General features: G+C 49.0%; 2 protein-coding genes across 14 annotated transcripts in view; one reads left to right on the top strand and one right to left on the bottom strand.

Moving 5' to 3' along the window:
- Positions 1-14,906, top strand: part of ZSWIM8 (zinc finger SWIM-type containing 8) — a 147,455-nt gene extending 132,549 nt beyond the window's left edge. For 2 of the 3 annotated variants that reach the window (XM_073352871.2, XM_073352873.2), the window contains 4 exons: positions 3,310-3,483; positions 10,463-10,582; positions 12,232-12,410; positions 13,881-14,906. In XM_073352871.2, coding sequence (XP_073208972.1) covers positions 3,310-3,483; positions 10,463-10,582; positions 12,232-12,410; positions 13,881-14,084 — 677 coding nt within the window. In that variant the 3' untranslated portion in view covers positions 14,085-14,906. The remainder of the gene's footprint in view (positions 1-3,309; positions 3,484-10,462; positions 10,583-12,231; positions 12,411-13,880) is intronic. The other variant, XM_073352872.2, reaches the window with a different exon arrangement.
- A 5,124-nt stretch (positions 14,907-20,030) lies between these two features.
- Positions 20,031-22,466, bottom strand: part of NDST2 (N-deacetylase and N-sulfotransferase 2) — a 218,711-nt gene continuing 216,275 nt past the window's right edge. For all 11 annotated transcript variants that reach the window (XM_073352885.2, XM_073352875.2, XM_073352877.2 and 8 more), the window contains one exon: positions 20,031-22,270. In XM_073352885.2, the coding sequence (XP_073208986.1) occupies positions 22,145-22,270 (126 nt within the window). In that variant the 3' untranslated portion in view covers positions 20,031-22,144. The remainder of the gene's footprint in view (positions 22,271-22,466) is intronic.

Consider the following 22,466-nt stretch of genomic DNA (forward strand, 5'->3'; position numbering starts at 1 on the left):
AAAACTTCTGCCACAGAGACTTCCAAAGCCTTCATCATCTTCGTGAGAGCTTGGAAATGGTCTTGCCCCAAATGCACGTCCTTAGGAGAGAGAGTTGTGTCAGCAGGAGTACTTCAGGGACAGTCTCTTAGTGACTCTGCAATGCTGCAGTTTGGCTGGAGTTCAGCCAGTGTGCAGTGCTGGGAACAGCTGCTGTGTGTGACTGTCACTGACCTGCTCCTGTGGGGCATGGCTCTGGCAGGAGATAGCTGGACCTGGGCTGAATTACACCATCGCTTTCTACGAGAGCAGTATTGCATTTGGAAGTGGGCTAGTTCTTACTGTAAGTGCTGGCAGTGCCTCCCAACCAATAGAGTTCTGGAAGAGCCAGCACAGTGGGGCATTTGCTAGACATGTTGTTGTCCTCCCTCCCATCCAGACGCTCAGGGAAAAGGGGCTTTTCTTTCTGCTTTTTTTTAACTGATGTAAAAATGACTAGAAAAACCTTGGAGGTCTCAGGAACTTAAAACTCCCCAGGTCTGCTCAGCCCAGCACCTTTACTTTCAGCTTCAGACTTCAGCTTTTAGCAAAGCTTTTGACACGGTCTCCCACAGTATTCTTGTCAGCAAGTTAAGGAAGTATGGGCTGGATGAATGCACTATAAGGTGGGTAGAAAGCTGGCTAGATTGTCGGGCTCAACGGGTAGTGATCAATGGCTCCATGTCTAGTTGGCAGCCGGTATCAAGTGGAGTGCCCCAGGGGTCGGTCCTGGGGCCGGTTTTGTTCAATATCTTCATAAATGATCTGGAGGATGGTGTAGATTGCACTCTCAGCAAATTTGTGGATGATACTAAACTGGGATGAGTGGTAGATACGCTGGAGGGGAGGGATAGGATACAGAAGGACCTAGACAAATTGGAGGATTGGGCCAAAAAAAATCTGATGAGGTTCAATAAGGATAAGTGCAGGGTCCTGCACTTAGGATGGAAGAATCCAATGCACCGCTACAGACTAGGGGCCGAATGGCTAGGCAGCAGTTCTGCGGAAAAGGACCTAGGGGTGACAGTGGATGAGAAGCTGGATATGAGTCAGCAGTGTGCCCTTGTTGCCAAGAAGGCCAATGGCATTTTGGGATGTATATGTAGGGGCATAGCGAGCAGATCGAGGGACGTGATCGTTCCCCTCTATTCGACATTGGTGAGGCCTCATCTGGAGTACTGTGTCCAGTTTTGGGCCCCACACTACAAGAAGGATGTGGATAAATTGGAGAGAGTCCAGCGAAGGGCAACAAAAATGATTAGGGGTCTAGAACACATGACTTATGAGGAGAGGCTGAGGGAGCTGGGATTGTTTAGTCTGCAGAAGAGAAGAATGAGGGGGGTTTTTATAGCTGCTTTCAACTACCTGAAAGGGGGTTCCAAAGAGGATGGCTCTAGACTGTTCTCAATGGTAGCAGATGACAGAACGAGGAGTAATGGTCTCAAGTTGCAGTGGGGGAGGTTTAGATTGGATATTAGGAAAAACTTTTTCACTAAGAGGGTGGTGAAATACTGGAATGCGTTACCTAGGGAGGTGGTAGAATCTCCTTCCTTAGAGGTTTTTAAGGTCAGGCTTGACAAAGCCCTGGCTGGGATGATTTAACTGGGAATTGGTCCTGCTTCGAGCAGGGGGTTGGACTAGATGACCTTCTGGGGTCCCTTCCAACCCTGATATTCTATGATTCTATGATTCTGTGTAGTGGTTGTGACTCTCAGCTTAGCAAAGCCGTTGCCGTTCTCTTCCCTGATGTGCTGGAGCCAACAGGCTGTTTGCTCATCCTAGGTTAACGTAAATGAATACAAACTGCTCCCTCTCTGACTGCCAGGATGTGACTTACGTGAGTTTGGATTCTCTTGCAGTTTACGTACTCTCTAGTTTTTAAAACACTGTTTCCAATGCCTGGATACCATTCAGAAAGTGCTTAGCCATGTGATGGTGTCTAGCTCTGGGTGATGCTCAGCACACCTGTAGGGGTCAGTCTCCCTGGCTTGCCTTGGCAGGGAATTTCAGTTAGCTTTGTAATTTGTGTTGCCGACACCTTTCTGTCTGCTTGTGTGATGAGGTCAGACAGATCTGGTCATGAGACACACACTGTCTCTTGGGGAGTGTGCATCTGACACGTGCTCATCTCTTAACTAATGTACACAGTGACAGAGAGCATATTTTGAAAAAAACGTGAATGAGATGAAATGAGGAGAATATAGACTCCTCTCCAGGCTGACTTGCTTAGCCAGATGGATGTAGTTGCGCATAGGGAGGCTGTGAAATAATGGCATCTACTCTGAAGCTGTGAGGCGTGCCACAACTCTCCCTATTAATGCCCTTCTCTGGGGGAGATTCAGATCAACTTTGATCCCTTGCCTGAGTCCACCTTATTGACTCACTTAATGTTAAGATTGTACATGCACAAATTAAGTCACATAACATACCAGATTCTACCATGTGTACTTGGGGAGATGTCCCTCTCAATTCCTTCTCTGCCCTCAGAGCTTTTTTAGAGGTTTTCCCACTGTTTGCGTATTGGTGCTGGCTCTGGTGGAAGCTCTGCTGTCATCTCCATGGTCAGAGCTATAAAAGCACCAGTGGCTGGTCTACAATAGGACACTCGCCACACTGAGCTTTGTTGGAGTCACAGCGATGCTACAGCGACACTGCAGATGTAGCTGAGGAAGGGGGAATGGACCCCACCTCACCTCACCCTTCTTAATAGTGTTCCTTCTGAATGACTGTCCCAGCCAGCTCTCAGTGGAGAACTCAGCTGAAGTACCCTGGGCAGAGGCCCACCTCCTTGGGCAAGTCACCAGCAGAGGTGTTACTTAAGTAAAGGCACTGGAGTCAGCAGCTCTTGTGACTCATGCTGCCCTCTCTGTTCACACGAGTTGCCCACTGTTCACACAGACATTGGTCTGAAATGTCATTTCAGTTTTCCTCAAGCCCAAGTTGCAAGGAAATCAGACGCACCATATTAATGAGCCCTAGCGTCTGTAGTACATGGTGTGCAGAGTGGGGCAGGAATGCATGCAAACTGACCGTCTTTAGGAGACTCAGTCCCTGTTTGTTAAGCAAAATATGGATCTTATTTTCACTCTGCCTTGCAGCCCAGCTTTTTCCAGTCCACTTAAAAGGTGTCTCTGCTGTTCTCCACCAGTATGATTGCAGCTTTCAAATGGGGCAGTTAGCAGGATGGCATGGGCGGAGAAAGGGGTGCATGGGTCGTGAGGGAGGTGGTAAGTTAAGAACCCTTTCCTAGGCTTGATTGTATGTTCTAATGCTGCTGTTTCTTCTCTCCAGTAGGGAGTGTCCATGCGGGATCGACATTCCCAGCAATTCCGGGGGCTTCCTTAACGGCTCTTTCCTCGCAGCCCAACTCCCTTGTTACAGGGGGCTTTCCTTCAGAGGATGAACAGCACAGTCAGCCTGTGAGCCCCCAGGGTCTGCAGTACCTCCACTCTGCCTACCGAGTTGGTAAGGACAGCCAATCGTGGCTCCCATGGCCCTTTCGAGAGGGCTGCAGGAGGCTCTCACCGCTGTATGATAATTCCCTGCTGCACCAGTCTGGTAATGATGGGACCATCATCCCCTGAGGAAGGCTTGTTCACTGTCACATGTTGATTCTGAGGTGTGGAGGCAAAGCAATTTCAGACTATCCAGTATCTCTGCTGAGCACTGTCAGTCTACTGTAACTATGCAGACAGGGAAGGGTAGATAGACATGCAGTGGGGAAACAGTCCAATAATCCAGCAAATGAATGTTCAGGAGTTTGGGTAGGTTATGAAGGGGATGAATGAAATACAGCTCTGCAGGCAAATGAGTGTTCAGCAGCCATGCAGGAGACTGGGATTCAGTTTCTGCAGCTCCTAGCAGAGCTTTTAAGCTATGGCCATGCCTCTAGTTCTCTCTCTCCCTGGGCCAAGCGCACATATGCATTCCTGGGCAAACTGGCTACAAGACACTAAATAATCCCCCAGAAACCTTCCCTGGACTGTCTGGCCTGGGGGTGTTAGAACCCCAGGGCCTGTGACCGGTCACAGATCATATTAATGTATATGGTGCTGTAAATTTTACAAACACATTCCTGGAAGGGTGTCTACTGCAAGACAGGGATGACAGACACAGGACAGTAGGTTGGGGCAGGGAGAGCCAGGGTAAATCTGGGGTGAGAAGCTGGAAGGGAAGGGTGCCTGGAAGAGAAGTGGCTTTTCAGGAGTGCTCTGAGGGAGGAGAAGATGCTCATCAGCCAGTAACAGGGGGAGTTGTTCGCATAATTGCACATCTATTCCACTTCAGGGGTGCACATGCCCCATGCACTAGCATCAGAGATTTTTCCTTTAGCGCATACGCTCTCGGCAGCCTCATGCTGCTGCGCCATGGTATAAAGGGCAAAGCTGCCCCCAACCCCTGTCAAGTCCTCCTTACCGCCTGTGATGGTTGTCGGCGCTGTCTACCTTGCTACTGCAAGTGTTCTCCCTTTCTGAGTGTTTATATTGGGTGTCATTTTTTTTTACTAGTAGGTTTCCTTGTTTTTCAAACTGGTGTATTAAATGCTTACTGCGGTTCCTACCTGTTTGGGGTACCAACGCCCCATCCCGGGGCATGCATCAATCCCCAGGCTTCAAACCTTGTGATGGAAGCAAGAAGCCAGTGCCAGTCAGTGACCTGTGCTCCAGGTGTTGAAGTGCCTAGGAGAAGCTCACACTGGGGACAGGTGCCAAATCTTCAGGGACTTTAGGTCTAGAACTGAAAAGTCGGACTAAAACACCTTCATGTGGAGGCAGCTCAGCACCTACCCTCAGCCTTCCTGTTTTGGGTAGTGAGGCACCAAGCTCCTCTGCTTTGAGTAGGAGCACTCCTCCTGTCATGGCAGAGTCTCGATGCTGAACTTCTTCTCTGGTAATGAAGAAGCAGCACTGAATACTGCACTGAGGGAACATGTTGTCTAGGAGATCATGGTCCCTAGCACTACAGTCCAATGAACAAGCTGGGAAGGAGGATAGTGTGTATGTGCTTCGTGCCAAGGCACTCCCCAGTCCAGACAGCTCCGGCACTGGTATGGGTGCCTTTGAGACCGACCTCTGAGGAATGCTGTTCTGTGGTATTGTCATCTTTGGCTCTCCCACTGCTGTCAATGCTTGAGGCATGTGCTGCAACAAGCCATCTGCCGAGTCTCTTGGTGCCAGCTATGCTGGTGGTTCAAGAGACATCTCATCCGGTTCTGAGTGATTCTCGCATGTATTTGCCGGCTACAAGAATTCAGTACCTGGTATGGCAGGCACTTCTGGACACTCCGGTACCCCCTCGTACAGTACTGTCGAGATGCAGGTAGGGAAAGATTTCCCTGATGCTGTCCTCTCCGGACTCCTCGCACCAAGAGGCTCCACACCTCCTTGGTCGGATGACTCAGGATTGTTGTCCGAGTCAGAAATTGGGTTTTATGTGTTGCGGCTACATCACGTAAACCATCATTCTCCTCCAAGAAGTTTTCACCTCGGGTATCCAGCAGAACCTCCGTGTTGGTTGGCCAGTAGGGAGCCACTCTGTGGCTTTATCAGTGGCTCTCTTGGAACCTATGGGGTTTTTCCCCTGCCTCCAGATTGTCTATGAACCCTCCCTCCTCTGCATCCTCCGGCAGATGTCATGAAGCTGCATGGCAAGAGCTGCAGGAAGCAGCTTCCAGTACCGAGCTTGGTACTGAACATGGGTAGTCTGCCCCAGTGACTCCCCCTTAGGAGGAATTGGGGGAAGCTCTACCTCAGCCAGCCTTGGGCGCATCCTCCTGATTGCTCGATGAGGCAGTAGCATCCGGTGTTTCCTCACCTCCCCCAAACAATTACAGGACCCACCAGGGCCTCTTAAAGAGGGTGCCTTCCTCCTGAGATATCCCAGTCTCCTGCATGGCTGCTGAATGCTTGTTTGCTTCAAGGAATAAAGGGAAAAGTTACAGGAGGGTGTCACCTGTGCCTCTTTCGTTCGCCGTGAGCTCATCCAGACAGCCTGGGAACACCAAACAGTTAGTTTGACATTCTCATCAAGGACAGTTTGCCAGTTTCTCCTACCCTGGTGTTTTCCGACACGCTAGCCTGCTTCCTAAGTGATTAGTCCCACATGCAAAGCCTCACACAGCCAATGAGGAGAGGCAGCTGCACACTCTAGATGTCAGGCACACCCTGGTGTTCTACCTGGAACGCACCAAGCCCTTCCGCAGATCGACCCAGCTCTTTATTGCGATAGCAAAAGCGGGGGATTAAGGGCCTTCTGGTGTCCTGTCAGAGGATTTCAAATTGGATCACCACCTGCATCCGTACTTGTTACGAGTTGGTGCAGGCTGTGCCTCCACTGATAGTGAAGGCTCACTCAACCAGGGCTCAGGCCTCTTCCGCTGCCTTCCTGACACACGTCCCTGTCCAGACCATCTGCAGGGCCATGACGTGGTCTTTGGTACACTCATTCACAGCGCATTATGCCATCACCCAGCAAGCCGGAGATGTCACTGGATTTGGCAGAACTGTGCTGCAATTGACACGTCCATGAACTCCGAACCTGCCTTCGATGATACTGCTTGGGAGTCACCTACAATGGAATGGACATGAGCAAGCACTTGAAGAAGAAAAGACAGTTACTAACCTTTCGTAACTGTTGTTCTTCAAGATATGTTGCTCATGTCCATTCCATGACCCGCCCTCCTTCTCCACTGTCGTAGTTCTGGCAAGAAGGAACCAAGAGAGGAAGGAGCCAGCAGTGCTTCTTATACCAGTGTGTTCGTGCGCCACTCCATAAGGCTCCAGAGCCGGTCCCCTATGGATGCCACTGAGGAAAAAACTTCAGACACTGTTGCATGTGGTGAGCATGCACACCTAACATGGAATGGACATGAGCAACATATCTCGAAGAACAACATTTACGAAAGGTAACTGTCTTTTCTTACAGATAACACTGCAGCGATGATCTGTGTGAACAGAGAGTGGGGTTCAGTCATTGCTTCTGGGTCAAGAAGCAATATTGCTTTGGAAGTTTTGCATCAACAGCTCAATCCACCTCAAAGCCTCCTGCCTTCTGGGTGTCCAGAAGAGTCTGGCAGACCTGTTGAGAATATCATGTACCAGTCACCATCAGTGGCCTCTCCACCCAGATAGTCCTACACGTTTTCCAACCCTGGGGTGTTCCCCACATAAACCTGTTTGCAACTTGACGACACATCAGCTTTGTTCATGAGGGGGTCATAGTTTGAGGTCTCTGATGGACACTTCTCTGTAGTCCTGGAAAGACAATCTAATGTATGCATACCTTTGTTTCAGCTCCTACCCTGGGTGCTGTTAAAAACCAAACACAGCCATGCTTGCATTATACTCAATAGCACCTCCGTGGCCTCGCTATCACTGATTTTCCACACTGCTGACCCTCTCTACCAGGGTTCCACTGACACTACTGCCAGACCTGGACCTGATCTCACAGGACCACGGTCACCTCCTTCATCCCAACCTGGAGGCCCTTCACCTTACGGACTGGATGCTCCATGGTTAACACCTCAGGAAGAGTTCTGTTCAAGGGATGTGCAAAATGTCCTCTGGAATAGTAGAAAATCTTCTCCTAAGTACACTTACCTCTTGAAGTGGAAAAGATTCTCCCTCTGGTCTCGGCAAAAAGGTGTTTCTTTGTTCCAATCTCCAATACAACATGTACTGGACTATTTGTTATACCTGCAACAGCAAATTCTGGCCATTAGTTCCATCAGGGTGCACCTAGTAGCTCTCTCTACTTTCTGATGTCCAATTGGTAATCACTTGCTTCTTTGCAGCCCCATGTCACTTGGGTTTCTGAAGGATCTGGATCATTTGTATCCCCAAGTAGATGACCTGATTCCCCCCTTGGGATTTAAACCTGGGTCCACCCTTTGAACCACGGGCTACCTATTTGTTACTTCATCTGTCAATGAAAGTAGCCTTTTTGATCGGAAATATGTCTCCAAGGAGAGTAGTAGAATTGAGAACCCTGTGTCTGATTCACCGTATACAGTCTTCTACAAGGTCAAGGTATACCGTTGCCCTTGTCCGAAATGTCTCACCGAGGTAGCTTCTCACTTTCACTTCGATCAGGCAATATACTTATCAACTTCCTTCCCTAAGCCTCATACTCCTAAGGAGAGACTCCACACACTGGATGTTAGGAGAGTGTTGCAGTTTTAGCTGGATACGATTAATCTGTTCAGGTCATCCTCACAGTTGTTTATGGTGATTGCAGAAAAGATGAAAGGTCTTCCAGTTTCATCCCAAAGAATCTCGTTGTGGGTTTCCTCCTGTATATGTTTGTGCTACGACATGCCCAGTGCAGCACCACCGAACTGGGTTCTAGCACATTCAACCAGATCTCACACAGCCTCTGGATCCTTTCTAGCTTAAGTGCCCGTTCTGGACATTGGTAGAGCTGCAACTTGGTCTTCAGTACATACGCTTGCTTTTCGTTATGCCTTCTCTCAATGCTATAGAAATGGTTCCAGATTTGGATGTGTAAATCTTCAGTGATTATTCAGATAGACTTTGATCCCACATCCTGGTTGAATGGTGTGTGACTCCCCTGAAGTGGAATGGACATGTGGAATCACTCGAAGAAGAAAAACGGGAGCCGTTGTTCTCTGAGATGTGTTGCACGTGTCCATTCCACAACCCGTCCTCCTTCCTCTCTCTATTGGTGGAGCCCTGTGCAGATACAAAATTTGTATCTGTATCCTATCCACAAAAATGACCTGCAGATAGCCGCAGATTTACAGGGTTTTAGACATATAATTTGGATCTGCATTCCGCAGAAATGGCCCACGGATGCAGATATCTGTCACTATAAAGCGGATAGCTGTGGATTTGCAGAGCTCTATCTATTGGAGTCTGTCCAATAAGAAGGAACTGAGGGGACTCGGTTCTGGGGCAGCTCTGTCCTTTATGTCATTGTGGAGCAGTGTGAGCAGAGGGTACACCTGCTGCCCTGACAGGTACTGCTAAGGGAAAAATCTCTGGTGCTAGTGCACTGGGTGCACACACCTGAAGTGGAATGCACATGTGCAACACATCTCCTAGGTACCAAAACGGTTAGTAACCGTTTTCTGGTTGCAGACACAGAGGCAGGATGATGATAGGCACCGAGTAGAAGTGGTAAAAGAGAGCACTGAAGCGTGAATGGGGGGAATGGGGTGGAGCCCTGTAGGTGGGGACAAGGAGCTTGAAATGGATGCTGTTTAAATGATAAGCCAGTGAGAGGATGGGGAAGGCTGCAGCTAGGAAGAGGAGTGACCAGAATGGAAAAGCTGAAATGACGGAAATGTGGGCATTGCAGCATAACTGCATGGTCTGTCTCTTGCAGCTGAATGTGCTGCTTTAGATTGTCTGTTACTGCCGGACCACTGTGTCCAGTTCTAGTGTCCGCAGCTCAGGAAGGGTTAGCTGGAGAGGGTTCAGAGCAGAGCCACGAGTACGATTAAAGGGCTGGAAAACGCGCTCAATCTGGTTAGCTTAACGAAAAGAAAATTAAGGGGTGACTTGATATGTCTAGAAGTACCTACATGGACAACAAATACTGGATAATGGGCTCTTCAGTCCAGCAGACATAGGTATAGTAATGACCAAAGGCTGGAAGATGAAGCTAGACAAATTTGAGACTGGAAGGAAGGCACAGATTTTTAAGAGTGAGAGTAATTTACTTTTGGCACAGCTTACCCCGGGGTGTGGTAGATTCTCCATCACTGGCGATTTTTAAGTCAAGATTGGACGTCTTTCTAAAAAACATGGTCTCGTTCAAACAGGAATTACTTTGGGGAAGTCCTGTGGCCTGTGTTATGCAGGAGGTCAGACTGTCCCTTCTGGCTGCGTGAGCTCTGAGTCCATGAACAAAGGGGAACCAATAGCAATGCTATTGGGATGTGCTGCTAGGATCCCGAACTGCCAGCTCACCTAGCAAAACATTTGGGGCCCTGCATGCAACCAGAACTGCCAAGAGCACTAATGAAGTCCCTTTGCAGCCCCAGTGAGCTGTTTGCTATGCAGAGATTTCCAGCCTGGGATTGGTGTGGGGTTGCTAGCTGCCCTTCAGCTCCACCTGTGTTAGTTATCTTCAAGGTGTGCACTTTATCTCCTGGGGAGCTGTTTGCTGCTCTGTATGCAGTGGGGATCTGCTCTGTATGCAATGATGGTGGAGCTGTGTCGGTCCCAGGATATTGGAGAGGCAAGGTGGGTGAGGTAATCTCTTTTATTGGCCCAACTTCTGCTGGTGAGAGAGACAAGCTTTCAAGCTTACACAGAGCGGTTCCTCAGGTTTGGGAAATGTACTCATTGGATCTGATGTCAGCCTAGGCGACAGTATAGAGCTAAGTCAGCTGGATAGGGGAAGAATCTCCATGGGGCCAGGGTGCCTCTTCCTTGCTTGGTTGGAATGCTGTTTGACTCTGACTGCCCCATTCCCGCAGGGATGCTGGCACTGGAGATGCTTGGCCGGAGAGCTCACAATGACCATCCAAACAACTTCTCCCGCAGCCCACCCTACACAGAGGATGTGAAATGGCTTCTGGGGTTAGCTGCCAAGCTAGGTAAGGAGCTGGGGAGCTCTCTGGCCCTTGCATGCAGGGTTCTGTGCCCTGGAGGAAGGCCCTGTTTTCTTATCTCCTAGGGCAGAATCAGTGGTCCTCAGAAATGAACAACTGCACCAGGAAAGAGTTGGTTGGGTCCACTTCTTCCTCCGTTCCCTGGGGTGTTTGGGAGAATCCCAGCTCCCCTCAGCCCATTTGATGGTGGCCTCTTTGGATTCTGTAGCAGGTTAAGGATGAAATTCCAAGGTGCTGCATGAGCACATGGAGTTGGACAGGACACAGTGCTCCAATAATGTTATTAATTAGCATTTTCAATGGCCCGTAGGGGTTGCAGTCCAGGCCACAGACTTAAGACACCCTGTGCCACCCCTGCCTTTCCTGGTATTCATGTCCTCTGAGACCCTCTGTAATGATAAATGCCTGACTCACCAGGAGAACTGTGTGGAGAAAGGTAAATTCCATTTCACTGAGGATTTGAAATTGAAATTCTATGTGAAAGGGAATGGAGCCCAAGGGCAGGTGGATTGCACTAGAGCTGTGGACCCTGGCAGCCCTGGGACCATGGAAGCCTGGGAACCCCACATGCATGCAGGCAGGAAGGAAACCCTGTCTGGTTTCTTTGGTAGTTCAGCAAAAATGGGACCATCTCCACAAAACATTCTGATTTTGCCAACTGGCAGATTGCAACAAAACACTGTTCCATCAGGATTTCTGAACAGCACGTTTATCTCCAGTTCTATTTCCCCAGCCCTCTTTGGTCTGGTCTGAACAGCAAATTTCTGATTCTCCCACTTAGCCACCCCCGGAAGCTGGAAGAGCAGGCCTAGACGACAGTGCTCGAGGCCCAGCTACACTTGGGCTTCCACTGTTAGCATCGCTGTGGAGCTGCACTGGTCGTAGTGCAGTGGTGGAAACTCCAAAATTGTCCAGTTTTACGAAGGACTTAATGTTGTGTGTCCTTGTGTCCCAGGAGGGAAAGCAGAGGGAATGGAAATGGAATATACTGTCCTCTTGCTGGCTAAGTGTCTTGGTGGTTGGATGATTCCCCCCCCCCCCCCCCCAATGCACAGTTTCCTTTCATGTTTCTTTAAAGGGATGTCAGTTGGGAGCAATGCCGTCTCTCCTCACCCCTGATAGATACCTATGAGTGTGAACTCTTGTCCCCTGGAGTGGGGTTGTGTTTCCTGGTCTCTGCCTCTCCCTTGTATGGGAAGTGCAGCTTCAGATGCTGGTCTTTCCGACTGGAGCCAGTGCTGCCACCTTGGGAGCTGATTGATTTCTCATGGGTTGGTTTCTCCTCTCTCGTTAGAATCATAGAAAATCAGGTTTGGAAGGGAAGTCAGGAGGTCATCTAGTCCAACCCCCTGCTCAAAGCAGGACCCATCCCCAACTAAATCATCCCAGCCAGGGCTTTGTCAAGCCTGACCTTAAAAACTTCTAAGGAAGGAGATTCCACCACCTCCCTAGGTAACGCATTCCAGTGCTTCACCACCCTCCTGGTGAAAAAGTTTTTCCTAATATCCAACTAAACCTCCCCCACTGCAACTTGAGACCATTACTCCTCGTTCTGTCATCCGCTACCACTGAGAACAGTCTAGATCCATCCATTCTTGACATCCTGTTGCTCTTTTCCCCCCTTTCTTGTGCAGGTGTAAACTATGTACATCAGTTCTGCGTTGGCGCAGCCAAGGGGGTGCTGAGCCCTTTCGTGCTGCAAGAGATCATCATGGAAGCGCTGCAAAGGCTCAACCCTGCCCATGTCCACAACCACCTGCGCACTCCAGCCTTCCACCAGCTGGTGCAGCGGTGCCAGCAGGCATACATGCAGGTAGGGTTCTGCTTGACCCCTGCTTCCAAAAGCTGCCAGGCTAGTTTCTCTGCAGCTGCAGGCACTGCTCTGGCGCAGGGAGGGAGGGGAATCCATTGGCTGCTCTGATTGGGCTGATCTGTCTAGCTTTCTGAACTGGTGCATCACATAGGAAATCTCTTCCCAGCACGGAGAGACTGTCTCCAAAGCACGCCACAATATCCATTCTTCCCCTCCCTGTCCCACCTGCACCTGCCAGCTGGAGTGTTTGCCTCAAGGTGCCTGCTCCTGTCTCCAGCCCTGTGGAGGAGCATCTTACCCCATTGCTCCATGCACCCTGCTCCTTTTGTTGTTCTCTTCCTTCCCCGCTTCTTCCTGCCTCCAAGTTCTACCTTATTTTTCACTCTTGCATCCTCTTTTCCCCGCTCCCACTCCAGGTTTTCTCTCCACATCTCCTGCCCAACCTGGCTGCCACTCTCCCTCTGTCTGGGTCTCCTTTTACCATTTGTAGCCCCCCTTCTTCAGGTTTCCAGACCCCTTTCTATCCTTCACCCCTTCTTCCGCATTCCCATTTACAGGTGTGTAGCGGAGGCAGACTGGCCAGTGGCCTGGGGTTTATTGAAAACAGGACAAATCCCAGTTTGTGGCCAGCTGGGATACCAGGGCTGTACCTCCAAGCCAGGGCAGTCCTGGCAAAAATGGCCAGGGGACCAATCCACACACCTGTTGCTCTGTGAATAAATTATCAGAGGGGTGAGGACACTGATCTAATGTCTCTGTTAAATATACTAACCTGCCACCTAGAGGCTGTTTGGTGTAACAGATCTCTGTGTGAGAACTACCGAAGCTTGGCTTGAAATGTTTTCGCAAAATACGCAAAAGGAACACCATCCCATGCACTGGGCCAGCAGCACTGGGGCCTCAGCCAAGAGACTGGTGGGGGTGACTGATTCAGGCCCCTGAAGCAGAAAACTTGGAGTTACCCTGCAGTAACTCAAAAGGGATAGCTTCCCGTGCCCTGGTAGCTGCGAAAAGGAGGTGTGGAGCAGACACCATGAATGTGCTGGGGAGGATGGAACAATAAATGGCCCTTGTGTGTAACCTGCAGAATGCATGTGGCCTGGTGGAGGAGCTGACTCGGGTGGGAGGGATTTCCTTATCCCCTCAGCATTTTCTGTGTGGCACTCTGATAGGTTCTCTCCTTCAGGGGCTTTGTAGTAGCTGCCTGTTGCAGTGTAAGGTGGGAGACCTGGCTTTTCATTCAGTGTCCCCATTGGTTTCCCTGGGGTGTGAGGCATAGCACTGTCATCTGTTGTGGTAGCCATCCTGCTGGTCAGAGCCTCTGAGTCTTGGTGCTGCTCTTGGTAACCCTTATTGCAGAATCCTGTGATGTTTCATCTTGGGAGCAATTGAGCCCTGCGCTGAGCACTTCACAGCCAGTGTTAAGGTGGAGAGAGCAGACACCTTAATGCTGTCTCCTTGTCCCCCCAGTACATCCACCACCGGTCGATCCACCTCACCCCAGCTGACTACGATGACTTTGTGAACGCCATCCGCAGCGCCAGAAGCGCCTTCTGCTTGACTCCCATGGGCATGATGCAGTTCAACGATATCCTCCAGAACCTAAAGCGCAGCAAGCAGACCAAGGAGCTGTGGCAAAGGGTCTCTCTGGAAATGACCACCTTCTCCCCGTGACAGCAGGCAGAACGCTACGGACTTGCAGACCTCCACCCTGGGTAGCTTTAGTTCCAATCACACCATCGTTCCTTATGGTGTCTTTTTTATTTTAGTTTTAACTTGTTGGAAACCACTGATCTGATGTATTTATACCGTGACATTCCTCTCCAGCGCCACCGCATAACAGTGCTCGGCTTCACTTGCTCTTCCTCCTACCCCCCGCAGGCCACGGCCTTCGTAAGGGGTGGGAAATGAGAAGCAGTTGAGCTGGTTTCCCTGCGGTGTATCCTTGATTTTGCCCCGTGCCCCCGAGGCTGTCCCACGAGCGGTTTGCAGTGTGTGCGCGTGCGTGTTTGAGGGCTGGGAGAGTTTGTCTTCAAACAAATATTTATTTTGGCATTTATAAATGTGTAAACTTCTTTTTCTTGTATGGGCTTCTCTCTCTTCACACGCCAGCTTCTGTCAGGGAGGCTGGGGCCGCGCTCTGCAGAGCCAGAGCTCCCAGGCCATTCCTCACAGCACCATCTGCTGAGAGAAGCTGAGACTGGAGTAGCAGGGAGCTTCTCGCTGCCCAGCCACCTCCACAATTGCCTGAAGCAGCTTCTGATAGGAGAGGCTGGGGCTTGGACAGTCGTGCACCGGGACGGTGCTCAGCTGCCTGGAGGCCTGGCTGAGATGCTGGGGCTCTTTCCCAGGAGTGTTCCTGCCTGGGCTCTGCTGGCTCCATACGATGTTCTGAGTTGTACAATCGTGTTCCTTTGGCTGGGGTATTACTCTCCTGTAATCAATTTCTTATCCCTTGTCTCTTCTCGTTTCCTGATTAAACACTCGTTTTTCTTAGACTGATTCCCTCTTCTCTCGGCTCTGGTGGATCAGTATAGCTCTTGAAGGGCTCACAAGTAGCTGTCGCATTTGGGCGAATCCAGGCTGGTAGAGGTGGGTGTCGGGGTCCACTTTCAGTAAAACTATGGCAGGTTGGAGAATCTTTTGCCTGGCACAGCCCTGGAGGAGGACTATTCGCCAAACGGTTCAATAGACAGCACCTGGCCTATCGGAGGCCGGGGAGTTCCTTCTCAAGTCTCATGGCTGAGCGTAAAAGGAGTGGGGATTCCTGTGTGTTCTTGCTTAACATTCACTGGCCACCAGGTTCCCTCATCAAGGCTTGAATGCCAAGGCTCCTGTTTTGTTAATTTATTAGTGAACGATAGAATAAGTGGCTCTTACTGTACATAGAGCATCACGTCTACAAAGTCCCGTACCAACAGAAACTACTCTCCCTTAACTGCACCTAACCTTTATATGGTATGTAGTCAAAAATATTACCTCTCTGCTCAGTTTAAAGAGATGCTCAGCTGAATAAGTGGGTGAGACTGTGATGGACATGCTACAGAATGTTCATTTGAGAAAACAATTCTTTTTATATCAAGGAAATGTTAAGAGTTGCTGCCATGTTAAATAGACATGTTAAAAATATCCTTTCATGTGTTACTGCTGGCCCCTCAGATCATTAAACCTGAAAGGAAATTAAGAATCTCCTGCACTTTTCACTAATTATGCATTTTGCTCTTCATTTGCCTTGGCCAGTACTGACAGAGTTTCACACTCTGTGTTCTTGCTGCGTTTGGGCTTCGAGTGCCATCGGGGAATGTTTTAATAAAGTCATAGATTTTTAAAGCCAGAAGGGACCATCTTGAGTGCTGGAGAATCTACCGCACTCCTTTGTAAGTTGTTCTAGTGGTTATTTATTCTCACTTGAAGTGGATGAGAACGGTTTAAGTTCGGTGGTAATGCTTGTTGGCTAGAGACCACAAAGGTACAACTGATCCCTCCCCTTGCTCCTTTCTTTGGATCACCTGGCTGTCTCCATTTTCAGCACTACAGATAACATGAGTCAAACCCAGTGGTCAGTTATGCAGTGTCAGTCTCGCAGCGTACTTGAGTGGATAGCCAGGGTACTGAAAGCTCCAGGGCTCATCATTCATGTGCTCCGAGGCAGAAGTGCTCCATTACAGTTGTGGGTCATAGTATATGATCGTTACCCCCCACCCCCACCAACTGGAGACCAATGGCAGGTTTGTCATAATAGTCCTTGCTGAGAGGCCAGTTAGGCAGGGGCATCATTTCAGACTGGAGCCAGGGGGGTGGATTTTAACCATAGCAATTAGTTGACAGGAGCCCTGTATCTAATTCCTATCCAAAAGAAAGAAAATTAAATAAATATTAGACCCACTCAGCTCTAATACTAACATGTTCCGACATCTTGCGGCAAGTCACTTAAAGGACACTGGTTGGGTGTAAAATTTTGATGTATATTCTTACTTTTTTACTGACTTTGTAGAGAGAGAGAGAGACACCCCCCATCAGGACTCCTGGATTCTATCTCAGCTCTTGGAGGCGTCTAATGGGTTACAGCGGGGGAGGGGGACAGCTACATCTGGGTTCTATTAAAGAACATCTGAATAGGCTATACTGGGTAAACCAATGATCCATCTAGCCCAATATTCTGTCTTCCGACAGTGGCCAATGCCAGGTGCCCCAGAGGGAATGAACAGAACAGGTAATCATCAAGTGATCCATCCTGTCACCCACTCCCAGCTTCTGGCAAACAGAGGCTAAGGACACCATCCCTGCCCATCCTGGCTAATAGGCATTGATGGACCTATCCTCCATGAACTTATCAGAACCCTGTTATAGTTTTGGCCTTCACAACATCCCTGGCAAAGAGTTCCAGATGGTGACTGTGAAGAAATACTTCCTTTTGTTTGTTTTAAATCTGCTACCTATTAATTTCATTTGATGACCCTTAGTTCTTGTGTTATGTGAAGGAGTAAATAATATTTCCTTAGTCAATTTTTCTACACCCTGATTTTATAGACCTCTATCATGCCCCACACTTAGTCATCTCTTTTCCCACCTGAAAAGTCCCTGTCTTTTTTAATCTCTTCTCATATGGAAGCCGTTCCATCCCCCTGATCGTTTGTTGCCCTCTTCCAAATCCAATCTCTTTTTTTGAGATGGGGTGACCACATCTGCACGCAGTATTGAAGCTGTGGGCGTACCATGGATTTATATAGAGGCAATATATTTTCTGTCTTATTATCTATCCCTTTCCAATATTCAGTGAGCTTTTGATGCCCACTGCACATTGAGTGGAGGTTTTCAGAGAACTATCCACAATGACTCCAAGATCTCTTTCTTGAGTGGTAACAGCTAATTTAAACTCTCTCATTTTGTATGTACAGTTGGGATTATGTTTTCCAATGTGCATTACTTTGCATTTATCAACATTGAATTTCATCTGCCATTTTGTTGGCCAGTCACCCAGTTTTCTGAGATCCTTTTGTAGCTCTTCACAGTCTGTCTGGGACTTAAGTATCATCTGCAAATTTTGCCACCTCAGCTTACCCTTTTTTCCAGATCATTTATAACCGTCTCAGTACAGACCCCTGGGGAACACCACTATTTTCTGCTCTCCATTCTTACCATTTATTCCTACCCTTTGTTTCCTATCTTTTAACTGGAGTGTCTGGCAATGCTTTCAGGCTCATCTGAGCCTTAATTTAATAATGCCTTTTGTTATCTTAATCACCCTGCCTCTCTCTGTAAACAAACTCCCTCCCCAATCGTGGAAGCTGGGAGCAGCACAGAACTCATCACATATCACACTGTAGAGCTCCCTCTGGGGCTAGGGCATGTGCTGTGAGCGGACCTCAGGTACAAAACATGGGGGGAGGGTAGAGCCCCTTGCCCTCCCTAAATGGTGCCCCTGCAGTTAGGGTCTCTCCTGCTAGCAGAGTGGTATTTCCCCTTTGAAACAGCGGCTCCAAGAAATTTGTGCTAATCTGGCAAGTCAATAGGATCTAGTGGGCAGGGAATGTCACCCAAGAGAGGCTCTTAACACAATGCAGAGAATGGACTCTTCCCCAGACTCCACTGGTCTCCTGGCTATGCACAGGCATGGCTTAGGTTCACCCCATTTCCTGGTGGTCTCCTTTATATCAAAAATGGCCAGCACATATATAGGTTTTGGGCAGCTGTGCTCAATAAAGGGCTCTCCCTGCCCCACCCCCAATCTGCTCATGGAAAGCTCCTGGCAAACACCACACCCTTTAAAATACAATGTGTGCTTGGTTCTTCCTGATTGCTGTCACCTGCAGCTTCCCAAGAGGAAGGTTGGTCTTGGAAGTAATTAGTTCAGAGACTCTAGCCTCAGGGTGAACACTTTAGGCAAGCTGCTCTTACTAAAGTTTTCCTAAAGCCATTTTTAATCCAGTGGCTCAGTTTGTTTAGGGGGTCCACTCTCTGCACCAAAACCCATGCACCCTGATCAGTTCCTTTTGGGTCAATCTCAGGCTGTGGTTAATACATTCTCAGCTGTTGAGCGTGTTCTGGCCCCCTGGCTCCATTTTGCAGCTTTTTAATTTTAGGCTTGTTCTAGCTTCTGGGAGAGGGCATGGGTGTGCGTTATTTCCTTTGTCTGCAGTAACTCCTGTGTGTTCTCTTGTTACTTTGTGAGCTTACTGGGCTGTGATAGCTCCTGGCGATTGTCTAGAGCACCAATGCAGGAAAACTAGTTTATTTGTGAACTTGAACTAGATAAATTCATGGAGGATAGGTCCATTAGTGATTATTAGTCAGGATGGACAGGGATGGTGGCCCTAGCCTCTGTTTTCCCTCTGGGGCACCTGGCATTGGCCGCTGTCTGAAGACAGGATATTGGGCTAGATGGACCTTTGGTCCAATCCACTATGGCCATTCATTTTGCCTAATTTGGAGCAACTGCTCTGACCAAACCCTTTCTGAGTCTCTTGGTAAGCTCTGTATTATTGGAATGAGACACTGTCAGGCTCCAAGTTAACAGAGTCACACACTAAGGCCAGGCTGGTTCTTCAGTTCCAAGTTGAATGTCTAACCTGATCTTGTGTTCATAGGGGTAGAAGGCTTTGGCTGGGGAATGGGTGGCTACTTCAACAAATGTGCCGGCGGGGGTTTCTGTTTTAAAACCAACTCTTCTCCATCAACTAGACTAGATATGAATAGCCATAAAATGTGATTTGTCCAAAGCAGTGGCTCTAGCATAAGAGGTAAGAATGAGTGAACTAGTTTCTGTGGTAACATAGCTGACATCTCCATTGGAAAAAATAGCCCCTTCCCAATCTGAACGGAACAGCTGTGAAAATGTTACAGATTTGAGTCCAAGACCATCAAGGTAACAGGAAAACAAGCAGTACAAGCCCAGCAGCAGGAAGTAATAACAATGCACAGGGCAATATTACACTTGGTTACAGGGCCTTCCTCTTGGAGAACACACACTAGAGTTCTGTGCAAAGGCAGGGTGTGAAGATATCTGAAGTGTAATAGCAACCCTCTGCTGCTGGGGTAATTTTGAGCTACCCACTGAATTGAGGCTAATGTGATGTGAACAAACTCAGGCTGCTGGCCAGTGCTCTCTGAGCAGCATTGAATCACCTCTGAAGTTGGCACCAGCCATAAAGAAAAGCCTGTTCCTTGCTGCATGTCAGGTGAGGCTGGCTAACGGCCAGGGCAGCGCAGGGACGCTGAAAGTGCAGGCAGAAGTCTTAACAGCTTCAGGCTTGCAGAAGCTGGCCAGAAGCAGCTGGTTGGTGAAACATGGCAGGACTGGGGGGTGACAAAGTGCTCCATGCACTACAGACACCCACAAGGTGTACTGAGAGGGAATTGTTTTGCTAGCCTGCCCCCTTTAATTTTCTGGCTCAGTGGATGCTTCAGGCTGAGTGGTACTGGTGCTGCTGGTTGTAACAGCTGCCCCCTTTGTCACTGCACCTCTTCAGGACCCTGTTCCTTGCACCCTTCCCAAATACCAGCTTAGGTCACTGTTCTAAATTGTAGCTTGCTTGTTTCCTGCCTTTGCCCAAGCACAGGGCTGAGTGGGTGAGAGCAGAACCAGAGAGAGGACAACACTCCAAACCATCACAACTCATAGAAAATAAGTGGTACGTTTATTGAACCCACTGAATGCTACTTCTAGCCTTTATTCAGACACTTGTGCTCAGCTTCGAGAGCCAAGAATTTCTCCATTATCATCATTCAATGTGAATGACACTATACATGAATCCAGTGCAGGAAGTGGGGCTCTCCTCCGTTCTAATGAGGGAGATAGGTTTCTATTTCTGTTCCTCTTTTTGGTTGCACAAGGTTAGCCCTTCCTTAGGGCACATGGAATAAAATACTATATTGTATACTATATACATTTACATACAATGGTAAATGCACCAGTTAAAAATACACAATACCCAAGGCTCAATGGAAAAGCTTGGTTGAAACAGCTTCTCTCCCCTTTAGAAAAAAGGAGACCATGACAGTTGCAGAAGTTGCCATACATTATGTTCCTGTCTGGGTCAAAGTGAACCCTGCCATATAAGGCTGGAGAAGGAGTAAAAAAAGCTGGTTCCAGAGCCACTCTCCTCCATGCAGTGAGACAGGGGAAGTGGGAAGTTTAGACGCCCATTGGCTCAGTGAGAAAGAAAACAACCACTCCAGACACCAGCAGGACGAGTTCATCAGAATTCGTCTCCTGCAACTGTCTGGGTATTACTTTTCCAAATGTGGCCAACCTCAGAGAAAAGCAACCCCAATGCAGCTGGACAATTGTCCCCACAATAGAAGCTCCAGTCCCTTGGCAGCAGAGCTGCCTTTACTCTCACTAAGCTATCTGGCTTGGTACAGGGGGTGAGAGTGTCTCTTAATTCACAAGGATCAGGGCCTTGTTCTTTTGCACCAAGGGAGGATCAACAAGCTCTACTCTGAGTGCCCTGGATCTTGCCTAGATTGCTCCTACTCAGTTATCTATCCTATCCCTTCAATGGATCTGGCACCCCTGAGGATGTCATCTGCTCAGAAGCTAAGTGCGAGTCAGAGGATGTTCCTGTTTGACCCCATTCCTCTCTCACTGATGTCCACTGAAGAAACTAGCTTTGTGGCCTGGTATCTTCTGGACCCTGCCATCATGTGGATGCTGATGCAGCCCCAGAAAAGAACTGGACCACTCTTCCCCAAATCAGTAATGCCTGGGAAATATGCAAGAGAGGAAGCAGCTAGCAGGACATGATCCTCAGTTATATTCAGCAGCATGGCTTAGAGCCTTTGCAACCAGGGGCCTTAGACTAACTCATCAAGCCCATTCCCAGGAGGAGGTAGAGGAAATATTCTATTGTTAGAGGATAACCTCTGTTCCCCTCTCTCTGGAAGACAACAGACAGATTCTTTATGACAACTTCTGCAAGCCTCTGCTCCTTCACCTAGCTCCCTGGGCACAGCTGCAGGCAGGACCAGGCAGTCCACTTTACAACACCCCCCCTCTCTGAGCAGGGAGCCTAAGCGGAGGATGCTGTTGAGGGGAGCCACACAGTTTACGAACAGCAGGACCCGTCTCCAAAGAACAAACTCCATGTGCAAGGAGGAAGAGGGAATGTTGCCTTTCATGGCTGGCATTAGAACTGCTCCCCAAAGTTGGGGTTCTCCCGATTCCCCCTTCTCTAGGCTGCAGTGGCTCTTTCTGCTACAACAGTGCAATTACCACATCGCTATCAACAACAAAGGCCAGGTGCTGCACCCCAAACCTGTCACAACTGGAAGACAGTAACCCTCTAAGTACTGAGCATTTCAGACAGTAGTAGTATAGGAGTCTGAAAAATCCCAGTCTTCAAAGGGTTAGCATGCTCTCTTCTGGGTGGGGGGGGAGGGAAGCCCACAGATGTTCCCTGGGCTCACAGTCTCCTCCTGGAGCAGCCGCTACACTTTGTGCAATTTCCTTTTCTTTGTGTCTTTCTTACAAAAGTTTTGTAACAAACCATTAATATTTAGGGGCTTGATTCGCACTGGGTGCAACAGTCTCGCTGGACCTCCTGCAATGACATCCCAGGCAGCAGCCAGAGCGGGAAGGGCTCCTGTCACCATCCCAAGATCTTGGCTGCTGTTCTTTTCTCTAGTTTTTTGACTGACAAGAGATGCCATCGTAGTGTATTTTCCACCTGGCTTTTATATCCATGGATAGACAGCACCATGCATCCATCAGCACCAGGGCAGGGGCTTCCACCTCAGCTCCAGCTGGAATTCTGCAGTTCCTCGCGGAGCCACGTGGGAAGGGGCTGCCCAAGTCTGTTCATCAGCTTGGATAACTCGATGTTGTGCTCTCGATAGAAGTCTGTGAGGAACAGCCGAGACTGCAGGGGGAAGAGAAGACCTCACGTTAGCAAGGGTTACATGCAGTCCTCTCTCTGCCCTGAAAGGCATCGTGTAGTCCCCATATCTCAGAAAATCCACTGACACTGCACCTTGTCCCTAATTGGCTGAGAGCACTCTCCCCTTCAACCCACTATGCCTCTTCCAGGCAAGGCACATTTCCCCAAGCTGGTTACT

Source organism: Lepidochelys kempii, chromosome 7 (assembly GCF_965140285.1).
Source record: "Lepidochelys kempii isolate rLepKem1 chromosome 7, rLepKem1.hap1, whole genome shotgun sequence".
In the NCBI taxonomy this organism is placed as follows: domain Eukaryota; kingdom Metazoa; phylum Chordata; order Testudines; family Cheloniidae; genus Lepidochelys; species Lepidochelys kempii.